Raw genomic sequence first — 19,171 nt, 5'->3', positions numbered from 1 at the left:
ATAAATCTGGATTTAATAACTGATATTGACATGTATCTTTTTATTGAAAATGGACTGAGAGGAGAATAAGTTATATAGCTAATCGTTACAGTAAAGCAAACAATAAATATATGAAAAACTCCAATCCAAAATTTAAATCTAAATCTTGAACTTTATTCACAATTAGGATTAAAAATAACAAAAATACATAGAATATTAACTTTTGATGAATTTGAAATAGGAAAAAGTAATGTAAAAAAAATAGTTCCAACTTTTAATGAAAAAACAAAACTATGTTGTTCATTTTAACAATCTTGAACTTTATTCACAATTAGGATTAAAAATAACAAAAATACGTAGAATATTAACTTTTGATGAAAGTCCTTGGTTAAAAGGATATATTGATTTTAATGCTCAAAAAATATCTAAAGCAAAAAAAATCATTTGAAAAAGACTTTTTCTTAAACTCATGAACAACTCTGTATTCGGTAAGACGATGGAGAATTTACACAAAAGAATCAATATTAAATTAACACATAATGAAAATCTTTTATTGAAGTATATAGCAAAACCTTCATTTGTTAGTTAACAATGTTTAATAAGAATTTGTTTGGCATTCATAGAATAAAAGAAAGTTTATTATTAAACAGACCATGTTATGTTGGAATGTGTATTCTTGATTTATTTAAATATTTAATGTATGAATTTCACTATAATTATATTAAGTTAAAGTATAAAGGTTCAGCAAAGCTTTTATTCACTGACACTGATTCATTATATTATGAAATAAATACTGAAGATGCATATGAGGATTTTAATGAAGATTCAGAACTGTTTGATAATAGTGATTATGATAGTAATTCAGAGTTTTATTTTGATTACAACAAGAAAGTAATTGTAAATTTCAAAGATGAAGCTGCCGGCATTCCCATTGTTGAATTTGCTGGATTAAGAAGTAAAATGCATTCATATTTATTAAAAAATGAAGTTAACATTAAAAAATGTAAAGGAATTAAAAAAAACATGCTGTAAAGAAAACAATAGTTCATGAAAATTACAAAGACACCTTATTCAATTCAACTCAAAGTAACCATACCTTTAAAGCTATTCGTTCTGATAAGCACAAATTTCCAGGTATGTTATTAATAAAACGTCTTTATCATGTTATGACGATAAAAGATATATTCTTGATAATGGTATTAATACATTAGCTTATGCAGGGTTTCAGAAATCTGCAAATTTATTGGTAGCCCATTGGGCTATCAAAATTTTAATCTGGTAGCCCGAACATTTAAGTTTATTTGGCAATGGCCATTTCGGTTTACTATGTGCTTCTATACTACAGTGGATGGAATGATTAAATTATTAGAGGTTTCATAATTTTAGCCATACGCACATTGTTATAAATTTTGTCCTCTTAAATAGCAATGATCATTACTCCTTTTTTTCATTTTAAAAGATAAAACTACATGTTTGTAAACTGAGAAATATTATCAAGAGTACTCCTGATAGTTATTGCAACATGGCAATAAAAAAAGGTGGCCTTATGGTCACAGAACCATAAATTGTTAATTGAATAATTTTAACCATCTATATAGATTATATCATTCATTTTAAATTGATTAGCATAATTAATAGAAATAGATTCATTTTTCTGTTATTTTTTGCAGTATAAATATGAAGAATTTTATTTTCTTTGTTTTTTTTTTTATTCCAATTGAACATCTCCTTTATCTAATTCAATTGCATCTATGAGAATAATCAAAATGCATTTTTTTATTGTTACATTATTACCATTTTGAACTAAACCAGGACTAGAATTACCAACTTTCCATTGAAATAATCCAGCAACATCTTCTGTTGCAGATGTTAAAAACAAAGGAGGTTTTCTTACTATTTGCCTTTCTATTTTATTTACTTTTTCATTAATATTATTGAATATTCCCATTATATAAAATGGAAATAAAGGGAAATAAATCAGTTAACTAGATAGAATCTAACATAACTTCCTGGTTCTATAATAAATTGATCACCATATTTAAATAAATCTGGATAAATATTAAAACCCATTCCTTTGCTTAAACTGATTTAAATTTTACCCTCAGGTGTTATATACTCATGTCCGTTTGTGTGATCATCTCGCCATGTAAAAAAATGATTTAATTCTTTACCAGAGTATTTAATGATAATATTTATTTCAATTATGTATTCCCCATCATCTTTTATTTCAAATACTTTAACTTTTTTAATAAAAGTTTTATCATCTGTAATCTTATTAACTCGTATTCTAAATAATGCAAAAAAAATCTAGGGTATTTGTCGCTTATTGTTGTAACTGTTTATCTTCAATATTATATATTCCTTGATTAAGAATCGTTACATGTAGTTGTCTGCTATTGTAATGTTCAAAAAGAAATACTTCACGTCTTACGTTTTTTAGTTCTTCTTCTATTGCTTTATATTTATTTTCATGTTCAAGAGTTACTTCAGCCAAATCATCAACTCGTTTTGTTGTAGCAACTTCAGAAGCAGACAAATTGTCAACAGTATTTTTTGTTCTAGCTAATCGTGTTTCTTGTTTATCCCCCCGCCAAAGGCGAAGGCGAAGGGATATTAGAAATGCTCTCCGTCCGTGCGTGCGTGCGTCACGAGGCGGAGTGTCCTGCGCAATAACCAGGTCCCTAGGTCTAAGGTCAAGGTCACACTTAGATGTCAAACGATACAAGAATGAAAACCTTGTCCGGAGCATTTCTTCTTCATGCATACAGGGATTTTGATATAACTTGGCACAAATGTTCACCACCACGAGACGGAGTGTCATGCGCAAGATCCAGGTCCCTAGGTCTAAGGTCAAGGTCACTCTTAGAGGCCAAAGGTCAGATACAAGAATGACTTTGTCCGAAGCATTTCTTCTTCATGCATGGAGGGATTTTGATGTAACTTGGCACAATTATACACCATCATGAGATGAAGTGTCATGCGCAGTTCCCTTCTTTAGAATTACTTCCCTTTGTTGTTACTTTAAATAGCTTTTATTGTAACTTTTTCATTACTAGTCGTAGGGAAAAATCGAGACCACTTTTCTGTAGTACAACATGCATGCTACATCCAATTTTGAGATGTATTTTGACCAATCTCTACCTGGTAAAGATTTTTGTGTGGACTTACAACTTTTTTTTTTTTTCTTCTTTTTTTAAGATTAACTTCCCTTAGTTGTTACTATAAATAACTTATATTGTAACATTTTTATAATTGACCGTAGGGAAAAAACAAGACCACTTTCTGTGGTACAACATAGATGTAACTTTCCAATTTTAGGTGTATTTTAAGGTATCTTTACCTGGTAAGGAGATTTTTTTGTGGACTTAGAAAAACAAAAGACTTACAATGATTAGTAAACAACCACAAAATTAAAATTCCATTTGCAAATACAGCTGCTAGAGTAAAGCAATTTATATATTGTGACATTCTGGCACTCTTGTTCCCTGTTAGCTTTCCATTCCTTCTTTTTACAGTAGCCATATAGAAAAAGATCATAGCTATACTGTTCATAAAAATTGATAAAATTTAGCAGTAAACCACCTCACCACTGTCTTATTCTTTCTTCCACATCTTTAAAACCCCTGATGCGGACCACAACTAAACGGTTCTTCAAAGCTTTCCCCAAAATTAATACTTTCAGACACTAACTTGCCAGAAACTTTAGCCTTCAATTATAATATGCCCGGCGGGGGGATTAGCCATGTCTAACATGGCTCTTGTTTTAAAAAAGCATTTCTTACTTTTGTAATTTCTTCTGCATTAGTGGTACTTGTTTTAGCATTAGAGGTATTTAATTCTCCTTTTATAACTGACTGTTCAACTACAAAGTCCAGATCATTTTTATTTTTTTAACTTTAGTTTTAAATTCGTTAATATCTTTTTGTAATATTTCTGTAAGTGTACTTGAGTCCGCGTTCTTTATATTGTGACGTGTGTCGACAGTACTTATCCAGTTTTGAAGTTGTTTCTTCAAATTTTCTAAATTAAAATTTAAGTTAGAATTTAACTCTTTTCTAAGGTTATCTAATGCTGTGTCATGATCATTACCTCTTTGTGAAGCTGCCTTTTCCATTTCAGATTTATATTCTGCAAATTTATTTGAAAATGTGTCGAACAAATCTTGATACTTTTTTGTAAAGTCAGTATTTAGTTTATTTATTTCTGTTCTGACTTCTAACTGATACATATTTTGTAACTTTTTCTCAGCTTCAGCAATCTTGTCTTTTAATTCTTCATGTTTAATCATACTATTATTTAATTCTTGAACTTGATTGTATATCATTTCAAAATTGGTTCTGAATACTTCTTTCATCTTACTATCTGTCAAATCAGATTTCTCTTCAAGTTCTTTAATAGAAATTTTAATTTCTTTTTCAAGTTTACCTTGTAATTGAATTATTAATAATGAATTGTTTTTAAAATCTTTTTCTAATTCTTCAGTATTCTTTACTTCTTCTTCTAGTGTCTGTTTAATTCTTTTGGTGTCTTCAAAATTATAGTCTTCTATTACACTTTGTTCTATTACAAACCGCCTTGAAACTGCATCACTGGGTTTACCTGGATTTCCTAGGTTCATTATTCCATTACCTCCCATATCTAATGGTCTGTTCACTGTGTTATCAAGTTCCTTATATTTATGAAGATATGAGTTCATGTCCTTTTTAAGCTTTTTGAATTGATTTCTAGTGGTATAATCACTTAAATCAATATCAAATTTAACTTTACTTATACTGTCGGGTTCACTTATTTATTTTACATCATTAAAACTCCCATTATATAATTATTTTATTATTCCTGTAAAGTTTTTTCTTAAAAACCTCCTTGGTTTGTCAACATATAAGAAATGACATTTTTGTTTTGTTGCATTAGCAAAAGAATCACGATTTATATTTTGTTCATTACAAATGATATCATTTTCCTTTTTACCTGGACTTTCAAACAAGATATAATGTAAACAGTTAATTCGGATATCTTTTGGTGTTTTATAGTAAGACTGACTTAAATAAATAACAGAACAATTTTTGTGACGTCCATGAATAAAATATTTTGTTATTTCATTTTTTGCATCTTTTTCTTCACTTATAAAATCATCACATGCTACTACTTTTTATTTTTTCCGATTCAAGATCATTAACGTCAGTTATATCATTATAAGAATATTCAAGTATTTCATTTGGATCTACTTCAATTTCATCTGCAATTTCAATTAAGTGGTCTATTAAATCCTGATATTTAGATTGTTCTAGGTTTTTAGCATACAGGTATAATTTATCATAAAATATAAGAGGTTTCCATAGCATATGCATTAAAACATTTGTTTTTCCCGACCCGGAACATCCACATATTAACATTCTAAAACAGGAATCTGGCTAAAAATGATATTGCGCAATTTGCTTAAAGTTATTAGATTTATCACTTTTTGTACCATAATTAGGAATTTCCATTATATAATAATATTACATTATCTTACATTATCTTACATTATTATATAAATGCTAGCAAAACTTAAAGAAATGATAGAAATAAACAACCTAGTTGAACAAAAAGTAAGAGCTAAAAGAGAAGAAATAATGAGAGAAAAAATAAGAAAAGCTACTGGCCGAGAAATGTATAGTGAAATTTATAAACCAATCACAGAATGAATATAAAGTCAAATAGAAGTATTGTCAAGTCAGTTAAAAGCATTGCCTGGAATCAAAGATCTATTAACGTTACTTCCAAAAAGCGTATCAAAAGATTTGACACAAGGTATTACTGAAATAACTAAAGAAATGCAGGATGAATATATAAAAGACAACAAGCTTTAAAACCGACTCCCTATTTCCATCCGGTAGATTGGGGAGATGAATATGCCGAGCGGGTTCCTGAAGATGAAATTTAAAAAATTGAAGATCACGGAAGAGAAAAGATGGGAATCAAAAAACCATTACCACCAGAAATAATAATGACGGAAGAAGAGATTAGAAAACTATCAAAAGAAGAGATTAATGAATTAAAAGAAAACTATGTGCCAACACCAATGAAAGACGGATCTATTACATCATTATCTAAAGAAAAAATGAAAGAATTAGAACATAAGGATTGGGATATGGATGACGATGAGTATGAAGAAGCTGAAGAATTTCCTGAAGAATCTGGGGCAATACCGGAAGAAGTTACAAATAATTTTGGTATACCATTTGATTTGGAACTTTTAAATATAGAAAAATATTACACAGCAATAGATTTGTTTAATTTAATACGCACTAAAAAATAACTGAGAAAGGCATAAATGATATTGTTAAAAATGTATCAGAGAACATACAAAATTTGGGTAGTACATCTAGTGGAATAACCAGAACGAAAAAACCCACAGAACTCAGGCTGGAGCAAATGAAAGCAATTAAAGCTGAGTCAAAAAATATAAAAGTTATAGAAAAATAGTTGAAAAGCAAAACAAAGTGTGGAAATATATTCGGGAAAGGGAATAAAACATCTTAATCGAAAACAAAGTTTTCTTAAAAAACCAAAGGTTCTAAATCCATATAAAGTTTCACTAAATGGACACTATGGTAATTTACTGATTGATCTTAATAAACTTTATGGTGAAAACAAATTGATTGCAAAGGATCAAACAACTGGAAAAGAAGTTATTAACGTTAAGGTAGATAATGATTTGATTGATTTGATTGATAAAAGATATAACAATTATAAAAAACATATAATACTTTCTAGGAAAATATTTAAAGAATTAACAGAAATCTCAGGATTACCTATCAATAAAAGATCTATGAAATTTAAAAAAAGTAATTAGGGGTCAAGGTTATGACGTTTGTCCATGCAATCCAGAAGGATTGGTTAATGACTTAGAACTTATTTGTGGTTCAATTGATGCTGGAAATAATAATGAAGAACTACAAAAGGAAGGTATTAGCATAATTGATAAACTATTGAAAATAAATAAATTGTTACCAATGTTATATTAAAAATATTTTTCTTAAATATAAATGGAACAAAAAATAGTGTTAAGTTTTGAAGCTGTTAAAAAGGATAATAGAAATACTTCAAGCGATTTAGTCAGATTCAGCTGTTCCTTAATTTTAGATAAAAATAAACTTATGCAGTTGGTTTGGATAGTATTAACACAATGACTTACTCTTGGCATAATATTAGTGATGAATACGATAATAAAAGAATTCGTTATAATAATGGTAAAGAATGGAAAAATATTATATTTACAAATGGTTCTTTCAGTTGTACAGACATCAATAATTATATAAGGGAAACACTAATAAGCAATGGTAATTTTGAATTTGATAAATCAAACATTGCTCCAATAAGTTTGGAATTTGTTTTAAGTAGTTTTAAAATCCTAATTTCAATTCATGATAATTTTATGTTGGATTTAAGAATGTCAAATTTGCATACATTGCTTGGATTTGAGAATTTTTTTAAACAAAACCGAATGGGGTACTACGACACCAAATATAACTAATTCTGTGGATACAATTTACATTCATTGTGATCTTATTGATAATTCACTTGTTGATGGTAACTTTAGTGATATTATCTATGTTTTAAGTACTGCAGATTTAACAAGAGCTTATCCATTTACAAAAGAGCCAAACAGAGTCGGATATTCTGAAATTAATACAAATGTTATAAATTCAATAAGAATATATGTTACAGATGTATGTGGTAGAAAAAGTAATTTTAATGGAGCTGAAACAAGTTTTACACTAATTTTAAAAGAAATATAAATATATAATGTACAAAAAAGTCTATGACAAAAATAAAGGAATATTTATTTATGTTGATGCTTGGACAGGAATGTCAGTTCCTTATGAGCTTTAGGTATCTTTGACACTTTAACCAAATATTTTCATCTTCTGTTGCATCTTCAATTGGTAGTGCTGGAAAAAAAAGCTCTGGAAACTGCAGGAAACACTACCCTTGAAAGTGGAACAAAAAAGATTGGAACGGAAGTCGGGAATTTAGCTGCTAATAAAATTACAGAAAAAAATAAAAGTTAAAAAAAAACCTGTAACACCTGCTGTTGGTGATTTAATTGTTAAGGAATTACAAATAACAAATAATAGTAAAATAATGAGGAGGATATTAATATAAGATTAAATAAATTATTGTCAGGATCTGGAGTGAACCTTGGTCCCCTGATGTCTGCGACAGCTTCAGCTCGACGTAAACGTATTAACAGATTAATTTATAAAAAATATTAAAAATATATAATATACAAGTTTAGAACAAAACAGTATTGTGAAAGATACGAACTAACTCCTATTCAGTTAGATACACCTTTAATTTCTGTATTGGGAAATAATGTTTAACAACAAAAAAAGTGGATATCACTTTACAATTAATGATAGAAGTTCATTTTTTGATTGGTTTAATGGTTATTTTGAAGTAAGTTTTAAAGTTAATAAACTTGCTAATGGTAATAATTATGGTAATGATGATCAAATTGTTGTAAATAATAATGCAGCTTCAATAATTTATCTGCTAATAATTAAACAAAATGGAAAAATTGTCTATGATTGTAATAATTTATACAAGGTAATAAATGTAAAACAATTAGTTGAAATATCTAATGATTATGCAGAATCAACTGGAACAAATGAATTTATTTATTTAGACAATACCGATAGTGCTGAGAGTAGGGATGACCAAGCTGGATATAATAAAGGCTTTGATTTCAGAAAGAGATTAATCAAGGATGGTAATGAGGTAAATGCTATAATTCCGTTAAATAATTATTCATTTTTTTCAGGGTTTAGAACAAAACATGTTACCCCAAGCCAAATTCAAATAACATTACAATTAACAAATGATGACGAATTAATTTACAGAGCTAATGCTGCTGATGCAGGTAGGGTAATTGTAACTAAATTAATTTTGTGGGTTCCATGTTTAAGTGTTAAGCTATATGGAATTAATTTAATTTCTGAAAGATATATGAAAGCAACAAGTTGGAAATACCTCCGAGAAATGATAACACAGTCAACAGATACACAACAGACATAACTTTTAGAATAACAGCCGGTGTAAAAACACCGAACATGTGTTTGTTTATTTACAACGACCTGATAAAAGTAATTCACAAGAACATAATCCACATTTATTAGATACATTTAAAGCTAATGCAGCAAATAATAATTGCAGGCTGGAATCTTGCCGTCTTGAAGTTGGTAACGGTGTTTTTTATCCAGAAACGGAATATACAAGTATATCAAGAATTTATGATGATGTTATCAATTATTTTCATTAACAAATTAATAAAACTACTGGAAGTCTCTTAAATACATTCATTTTTCAAATTTTGTTTGGATTTGTTTATTTTAACTTAGAATTTAAAAAGGAAGGAATTACAGAAGATCCTAAGCATATTACATTAACAGCTAAATTAAATGTTCGGCCAACAGCTAATATCAGTGTTTACGCAATTGTATTTTATGAAGAAACAGTTGAAATAAATACTATTGAAAATGAACTTGTTATTGTTTAAATAAAATATATATAAATATATAATGGCATCAAATTATATTGAATATAAAGTAGATTTAACAGATGGACAGAAAGAAAAGATTGGCAAAAGCTTACAACAACAAAATTCCACATACTTTTAGGTTAAAATATGAACAATTGCGTGGAAACTTTCCTTTACTTTTAACAAAAACACAGATTAATCAAATTGAAAAGTCTGTTAGGAATAAGAAGGGATTAGAAATTACAATTTCGAAAAAACAAATGTCCAGTCAAGGTCAAAATGGCGGATTTTTGGGAGCTTTGATTGGTCTTTTAGGTCGAACAGTACTTCCGGTAGCTGCAAAAATAGCTCCAAAAATATTAGGACCGTTAGGCGTTGGCGCTTTGTCCGATCTTGCCAGTACTGGTGTTAGTAAAATACACGGAAATGGTATGATTTCGGTAGATAATGATAAGACAAATATGATACGATATGATATCGCCATATCTTACACCTAATCAAAGAAAACAATTAATTGGGAACTGGTGTAATGAAATTACACAAAAACAAAAACAAGACGGTGGGTTATAAGGTATGCTGGCTGCTAATCTCGGAAGGAATACCTTTGATTACATCCTTGTTTAGTGGCAGGGATGTTGCAACCAACCGACAAAGCCAGGGTATAGAGATTGATTCTCAACGTAAACCTGACAGACGAGTTCCTATTGTAAAAAATATATATATATATAAATAAACTTATTTCTAACTTTGAAATTGAACAATTGGTAAAACAATTAAAAATTAAAAACTTTAGGGGCGTATTTAGTAGAAAAAAATTACCAAAAACAAAAGGATCAAAGACAAAGTCTGGAATTATAAATTTGGACGACTCTGTCGGATCCGGAACACACTGGGTATGTTATGTAAATAAAATATACTTTGACCCATTCGGTTTACCACCACCAAAAGAAGTAATCAAATATATACCTGTAGTAAAGTATAACAGCATACAATATCAAGACAACATAAGTGTATTATGCGGTTACTATTGTTTATTTTTCATAAAAATGTTACAAAATGGTATAAACATTTATAATTGTTTTTAGTATAAGTTTAAAGACTAATAATGTAGTTACTTATTGAAAATAAAACCAATACCTTTGCACTTAATCAATTAAAATAACCTGCAAAAGTTTTGCCAAAAGTTTGCCAAGGTGGCAAGACTGACACATTGCTGCCTTCATGGCAAAAATTTGGCAGAAATTTAAATATAAGTATTTTATCAAATTTAAATACATTAAATAACCCTGCCAAAGCTTTGCCAAAATTTTGCCAGAGTGGCAGGCACTGACACATTGCTGCCTTCGTGGCAGAAATTTGGCAGAAGTGTTTAATTTGCCAAACTAGAGGTTTTCACAGTAATTTGTTTAAACCTGTGTTGTTTTCTTATATATATATATATTTTTAATTGGTCATCAGTGATCAGTTTAGGTCAAGGGTAAGAGTTAAGTTGGATCCAAATCGGGTCAAAAGCGGTATTTCTTATACTACTAGCAGTTTACTATGATTTACATTCATGGTATCTGAATTGGTCAGTATCAGATTTATTATGACTGTATCACTAATCTCTAACAGGGTTAATTAATTTTTTTCCTCATTCATTTGTACATACAAGCTCATTAGTAATCAGTGTTTCAACGGTTACCAGAATTATAACTTTGTTTAGATACTCTTAAAGGTTTTAGACTCCGCAGATTGCTGAAGCTTCTGATAAATACAATAATTTAATTGTTGGGAATAAGACGGTCTAGATGTTTAATAGGGTACCGAAGAATATTGAGTGTATACTTGTCATTCCTTTCATTCAGTAAACATTTATAAAAACTGAAGAACGGTAGTGGGTAAAAGAAGCTATTTTAGGAGTGACGTGAAAATTTTAACAATTAGCATTTCATTCAATACTTCGAAAATGTTGTGAATGCATGAAAGAGCCAAAATGTGTTAATTTATATCTTTTTATATTGGCCCTTTCAGCCAAATAGGGGTTTCATTTACGCATTTATTTGATACAAATTTGCATAGAATGTTTATCTTGATGGTCTCTAGGCCAAAGTCAAAACTGGGTCATATGTGTTGTAAAACTTGTTCACCACATCAAATCAAAGAAAAAGTTTGTTAACACCCTAAAGGCCATTTTTGTGATCCTATCTTTACTAAACTTGGTCAGAATGTTTATCTTGATGATTCCTATGCCAGGTTACAAACTGAGTTATATGGGTCAGAAACTAGGCCACAGGGTCAAATGAAAGGAAAAGCGTTTTAACATTCTTGAGGCCACATGTATGACCCTATCTTCTTGGCACTTTATGAGAATGTTTATCTTGATGATTCCTATACAAAGTTCAAAATTTGGTTATATGGGACTTGAAAACGTTTTTTGTTTCAATATTCCATAAATATATACATGAAATTGATTTCGACTTTACATAAAGTATATAAACACATAAAATCAAGTTCAATGTTTAGTTTTAACAAAAGTATTTCTCCCTTTTGGACTTAAATTCTGCCTTTTGAACTTGTAAGATGAGTTACAGATTATTGTTTTCTTTTTAATAGCAGGTATTGCACTGGATTTTAATACAAGCCTCTAGTCTCACAAACCAAATTGACCTAAAAGCATTCTTGATTGAAAATAATAGTTTTGCATACACTGAAGGGAATTCTTTCGGTTGCATATGTATCATCGATTTTAGCATATTTGTAAAATCAACTCCGTTCTTTGTTTCTTTTTATACACACGTTTTGGAAAACCGGACGAACTTTTTTATGGCGTATGCGTAAATCCATCCGTCTGTCCGTCTGTTGTCCGTCTATGCGTCATTTTCTAGTCCGGAGCGTAACTCAGTAACAATTGAAGGTATTAAGTTTATACTTGGCATGTACAAAGATGGCGATAAATCGATGTGAAAAGCCGAAAGAGAAGGTCGGTCGTCAAAAGTCAAAGTCACAAGTGAAGCTTAAAAGCAACATTTGACCCTCAGTTTTCGTGTCCGGAGCATAACTTAATAAGAATTCAGTGTATTGACTCAGACTTTGGTATATAGGTAAGGGGTTATGATACAATGTACTTTACGTATAGACAAGATCAGTAAGTGAACGCATACGCACGCGCATACATGCACACACACAAATCATTAAACTGTACTTCCTCCTCCACAGATCAACAGCTTCATTGACCTGCTTTGCGGAGTTTGTTTCATATCTTTAGTCTAACATTTGTAACATTTTATTTGTTAAGACGATAGCTCCTGATCCAGTGAAGGGAATTCCACCTAACTATATCTGTAAGACTGAACATAATAGCTGTAATGAATAGGTTTTACATGAAACAATTAGAATTGCTTAATATATGCATTATAAAGTTTTTACTTATGTCTTTTGTTAGGCTAGAATACTTTAGGTTAGTTGCAAACAATTTAAACATCTTTCTGTATTACTTTAAAATAATTGCATCTAGAAAATAGACAATTGTGTCAATGAACTTCCTATTGTATTTTTGTTAAAGGAAAATGAATAAATTCACAAGATCTAATCGCTTTGTACAAAAAATCATTAGAGGCATTTAGTGCACCCATATTTTGCCTTTGTCAGTGATTTTCGGATTTATAATAACATGGCATCAAATGTCTACCACAAACGGGTGTTTATCATACAGCAAGTTTACACAGCATGTGCCGTAAAATGCTTGCCTTTTTTCTTAAATTATCTCCCTTTCTTCTTAAAAATCATTCATTAGCATCTTTCCTTGTCTTATTTATATTCCAATATTATGTCGGCGCTGAAAACATGATACGCATTGTCCGGTTTTGAAGAAATATTGGCATTGACGTGAACATGTGTGGTAGTGTAATAGCCTCATCACTGTATGGAGAAAAAAATTATCATATAAGACCTAGGATCTAAATCCTAGATGAAGATTAAATTTTGGTTGAACGTAAAAGCAGCAACAAACAAGGATTAAAAAACATCATTAAGAGAGGGAAAAGTATCGCATGCAGTACCGTATATCATTATTGTTGAAGAAATACATGACTGGGTTTTCAATTTTCAATATTCATTCCTTAATGTTTGCCTCTTGTCCATGTTTAATTCTTGTCCATTTTAATGATTAAACTATCAAATGAGTTCTAATTTGTTCAATTAAATTCATATCTGCGATAAACTTGGCCCTCTGTCAGAACTGTTAGTAAAAATAATCTGTATGCTTAATAGTAATTCATATTCGATAAATTGTTTTGTACTTTTTATCAAATTTATGTTGCTTGAAAACAGTCGTTAATGTTTAAAATTACTTCCATTTCTCTTCCTCATCATCCGCAGGTAGTGTAGTATAGACAAATGTTTATAATCAGAACTCAAATGTTTCAATCGCGGTTTCTAAAGTCAACCACTTTATCTAAACAAGCTGAATATAATTTTTCCTAAGAAGAAAAGACAGATATTCTCCAGTATAACTTTCACTACCTAACAATATTGAAGATGTATCATTTCAATGTAACTGTTTTGATGAATTCGTCATTCGAAGGCAAAAAAAGATATAATCGTTTTTTTTTTAGATCAAACACTGATAAACAGGGACAAAATCAACGCCTTGATTAATCTGTTGGAAATTAAGGATCTTTTGCCGTCAAAAATAAAGGTGAATGACGTTTTAATGGCTAATCCTTCTAAAGAAAACAAAAAAAGTCAGCACTCTATCAAAGATCTTCCATGGCTTTTCCTTCAACAACTTTTGTCAGTAAACAGCGGTTCGATGGATCTTAGAATTTACAACTCAGACAATAAGAAAGATGTAACAGACGATTCAACAAGAGGGTCCGTATTAGCAATGTATGAAAACAAACACGAACTTGACTTAATAAGTCCATTGGATTTGTTTGTGTTAGTTTTTCAATGCTGTGACCCAGAACTCAAACAACTGCTGTATCAGAAATTATTTCTTTGTAAATTGGCGGTACCTTTCTTATACAAACAGGTATCTTCGTCTGAAACTGTTATGTCAGTTTGGCCACTTCATTCTATAGTTATTGAAAATAAAATCAAAAGCGCTTCAGGTAACCACACTTTAGAAGCAGAAGTGTTAGAAATGCCAACAAAAATAGTTTTATTTGCACGGTTTGGTCGGCCAAAGTTTTCCAAATCTAAACTTTTAAATGGACTTCTTTGTGATTACAATATGGATACATTTTTTCATAAAGACTGTCAATCAGGAATGACAGAAAGATGTCTTACAAATGGCTATGTAGAAATGTTTTGGTTTCCATCGGTGGAAGGTGCTAGCGGTCGATTTACTGAACCGATGACATTTTTGAATATGAGGGGAGACATCCGAAGCGGATATGGCGAAAACGAATCATCGTTTCTATCTGAAATATCGGATATAACGACTATTGTAACTGATATAATGTCAGTTGTAAGAAAAACGGAAGAATTACGGAAGACATTAACACAATTCAAATGTGTTTTGTTAATTATAGCTAGCCCTTTGAATCTGAAGGATACTAAAACACGAGACATGTTATTGGAAATAGAAAAATCTATAGCTAGACATGGTAAAATAAAAATCACTATCCTGTGTACACATGTTGGAGACAGAGAAAAGAATCCTATAGATATGGTTACGGAGGTTTCGAAAGAGATTATTGAATCATTAAGAACTGAAAGCAAAACATCGCGTTCTCTTCAGCAACGATTTACAAGTAAAGTAATGACCGATGAAAAATTAACCTGCACGGAAGCCAAAGCTTTGGCAGTTTCTCTCGTTAAAACAACGACGAAAATGTCCAGGCAAGAGCAAATGACTAGTATCATTACTCCCATACAGTATCGTCTTTCAACAGAATTAGGTAAACACCTGAGAGAAAAGTCTTTACGCAAAGGTGTTGACATGACAAATAAAAGCAAAAATGACATAAGGTCTATTCGGTTACAACAGACATCTAACATAACAAACCCTGTACTATTATTTATTAAACACCTTGTGAAATGTGCACAAACACCATATTCTCTGTATTACTTTTTGGGCTGGCTTAAACTGTTCCTAGATCATAATAAGAGAACAATTTTGCCTAGACTGATGTTAGAAAATAAAGCGTTGTGGGAAAAATACAGAAAAATGAAAAAGGAGGGCAAACCAACCACTTTAGAAATAGATAACCAAGAAACATTGATAAAAAAATCAGAGTGCAAGATCGAAGAGGCCTCTTTTGGACTGATACACTTTTTTAGAGAAGTAAGCCATATATATGACTCCTTCCTTGTCTTACAATTAGACCCTACGAGATCCAATTTGCCGAATGCAGAAGAAGTGGCAGATGTGTTTGCAAAACTTATAATAGACGGACATACTTTAGAACTGTTAGATGGAAACAGTTTTTTCATGCCTAGCGAGTGGATAAAATTGACACTAGGCAAAGTTCACAATCTTATAGGAAAGTCTAAAGTTTTAGCTCTTTCCGTACTTGGTCTTCAAAGTTCTGGGAAGTCCACGTTACTGAACACAATGTTCGGTGTACAATTTCCGTCTAGTTCAGGGCGTTGTACAAGAGGAATACATGCTCAACTTTTACCGATAAAACTGGACCACGGTTCGCGTAATGTAAATCCTTTTCAACGTATTTTGGTGATAGACACTGAAGGGCTACGCGCTCCTGAATTGAATGAAAAGAATTACAAACATGACAATGAACTTGCCACTATTATCACTGGGTTAGGAGACATAACTTTATTGAATATCATGGGGGAGAATACAATCGAAATACGTGATATACTGCAAATAATTGTACATGCGTTTCTTAGATTGAAATTAGCGAACAATAAACTGGACATAAAAAAAGCCTGTGAACTAGTTCATCACAATGTGACTGACATTTCAGCTTCAGAGAGAATGAAAACAGGCCTAGAGTTAACAGTTAGAAGTCTTGATTGTGCGACAAGAGAATCAGCAGAATCTGAAGGAATCGCCGATATAACAACGTTTGACCAAGTCATTGAATTTAATACAGATAAAAACGTTTGGTATCTACCAAATCTTTGGAATGGCAACCCACCTATGGCACAGATAAATCGTAAGTACAGTGAAAGAGTTGTTGCTATAAACCACCAGCTTGTATCCCGTGCATTCAATGATAAGACTAAATCATTTAAAACTCTTGAAGATATTGCTTTGCAAACAGATGATTTATGGAACGGTGTATTGGCAGAAAACTTTATATTTTCGTTCAAAAATAGTTTGGAGAAAAAAGCATTTGTTGCACTTGAAGAACAGTCGAAAGAGAAACTTTGGTCATTGGAGAGCTGCGTTGACGACGAACTTTTGAAGCTCACACAAAATTATTTCTCTCAGTGTGAAACACAAACAAACTTGCAGCAGGCTAAACAGACTGTCATGTCGGAACTACGGAAGATAATTGCTGATAAAAATACAAAGATAACGAGCGAATTAGAAGTATTTTTTGATACAAATGATTACAAGGATACAACTATTCAATGGAAGGAACAAACAATGAACCTCGTCCGGACTGTCTGTTTAGAACTTTTAGGGAAAAAACGCCCAGAGATTGACAGAACATTCAACAAAAGAGCTTTTGAAATAATGTCAATTTCAAGCGATAAAAAGCACGAAGAAAAATTAAGAAAACGATCAACTGATTTAGCAAATCAAATCAGGGGTCGACAAATGAGTGAAAGTGAAATAGATGCCAAATTTAACGAAATATGGGAATCATTTGTCCAGGAGTCTTTTGATTCATGTAACTTCCAGTCTCCAGATTGGTCATTAAAAGATCAGTTTATTAACTGTTTGTCTGACATATTTAGTCATAATCAGTCGGTATTATTTCAGATACTCCATCAACATGCTCTTCTGAAGAGGAGACTTCCAATAGCAAAACTATCTAAGTCGTTTCACTTGACTAAAATAGAAAAAGGTGACATTAGTATAAAGTCCCAAGCAAACAAGTTAGTATCAAAATTCATCAAGTTTTTAGATTCTTCGTTTCAAGTTGCAAAGGACCGCCTTGAAGTTTTCTTTGTGACAATTGATACAGAAATCGAACGCCAATGCAAGAATGATAGAGAACTAATGGAAATTGAAGTACGAAGATTTTTAAAATATGTACATGACACATTAATCAAATGCATGACTGACCCTGCTAACAACTTCACTGTGACAACAATGTTTATTGTTAAATCTATGGTCCATGTATGTAATGTTGGATGCTGTCAGTTCGAGGAACATAACAAGGACTATCAAAGGTGTAATGGCTTAGAAGTACGCATTGCACGATACAGAATTCAGTGTAAGGACAGATTTAACGCACATTTAAATGAGCGTAATGCAGAGTATACCGCTGCAGTTTTGTTTCGTCATGCTGTTGAGAATTTTATCCGAGAAACAGTCAAAGATAGTATATCCATTAAGGTGAAACATGCATTAAAAGGTCAGTTACCACAAATGAAATTCCACCTTATTATAGAAATGCTTGAAGATATGGTTGAGAAAAACAAGTTTAAGTCATTTGTTGACTACATAACAAGTCCAAAGTCATATGCCGACATATGGTTGACGTCGAAGTCTAACAAATTTCTTTTTGGTTCGCATGACAGTAACTACTTCAAATTGGCATTTACTGAGATACAGCTGTGTCTTACGGATATACGTACTGCAATTGATACAACTACATATTTCTTCAAAGACTCTTCCCCTTCTGTTGAATTATGGATGTGTTATTTTTTGTCTGCAGGAGGAACTTACAAGTTCCCGGCGGAATGTTTTCGTGAAGTAAAAAGAGAGCTAGTACATTCAAAGCAAATACACGTAGACAATTTCCAAACCATGCTGCAGAAGGAATTACAAACTGTTGAAAACGAACTACTAAGAGAATTTAGAGAAACAAACACTGAAAATGTTAAATGGAGACGTTTCAATCCTTTCGAAGAAGTAATTACTGACATATGGGGATGCGCTGAACAATGCGTGTTTTGCAGTGAGCCTTGTGCGAATGGAAGCCCTCATTCAATTTCTCCCCATAATTGTTTGCAACATAGACCTGCAGGATGTTGCGGCGTCCGAGAAGAAAATACACAAAAGATATGGTTGAATACTTGTAATTACGATGTAAACACAGACGTGAATCCAAAATGTTCATATTACAAATACATGTGCAATCCGTCAGAGACGGTAGCTTGTACCTTAGGCCGACACTTAATGAGAAACTACAAGAAGATAATCCCGCGTTGGGAAATAAAGCCAACAAATGACATGGAAGAACGATCAAAATTTTGGTTATGGTTCCTGGCCACGTACAAAAAGAGTTTAGCTGATTATTACAATATTGATGTTTCAAATGTACCAAGCAGTTGGAGCCACATCAAAAGAGATGAAGCACTTGATAGTTTGAGAAAACTATACTGCTAAACAATTACCGTTAACAGGACAATAATAAATCAGACATCAATTTAAAAATTTTACTTGATGCTGTTTACAAATTTTCATCAGAAATATAAACAGATCCATCATAACTATTTAAATCTATTTCAGAATTTATGATATATATTATATGATAAATGAGTGTGCATTTTTATGTATGGACTGTTTCCCTAAAAATGTACAAACAATAAAGTCTTTAT

The 19,171-nt window shown here is 31.2% G+C and overlaps 1 protein-coding gene across 1 annotated transcript; it reads left to right on the top strand.

Annotated features, from left to right (window-relative positions):
- The first annotated feature begins 5,929 nt into the window (after nt 1-5,929).
- Nucleotides 5,930-18,959, top strand: LOC128551918 (interferon-induced very large GTPase 1-like). Its single transcript, XM_053532872.1, has 3 exons — nt 5,930-6,191; nt 8,651-8,742; nt 14,517-18,959. Exons 1-3 carry the CDS (start codon nt 5,930-5,932, stop codon nt 18,957-18,959), a joined length of 4,797 nt encoding a protein of 1,598 aa, XP_053388847.1.
- The last annotated feature ends 212 nt before the right edge of the window (nt 18,960-19,171 follow it).

Source organism: Mercenaria mercenaria, unplaced genomic scaffold, assembly GCF_021730395.1.
Source record: "Mercenaria mercenaria strain notata unplaced genomic scaffold, MADL_Memer_1 contig_1835, whole genome shotgun sequence".
Lineage (NCBI taxonomy): Eukaryota > Metazoa > Mollusca > Bivalvia > Venerida > Veneridae > Mercenaria > Mercenaria mercenaria.
This window is presented reverse-complemented; position numbering and strand designations above follow the sequence as displayed.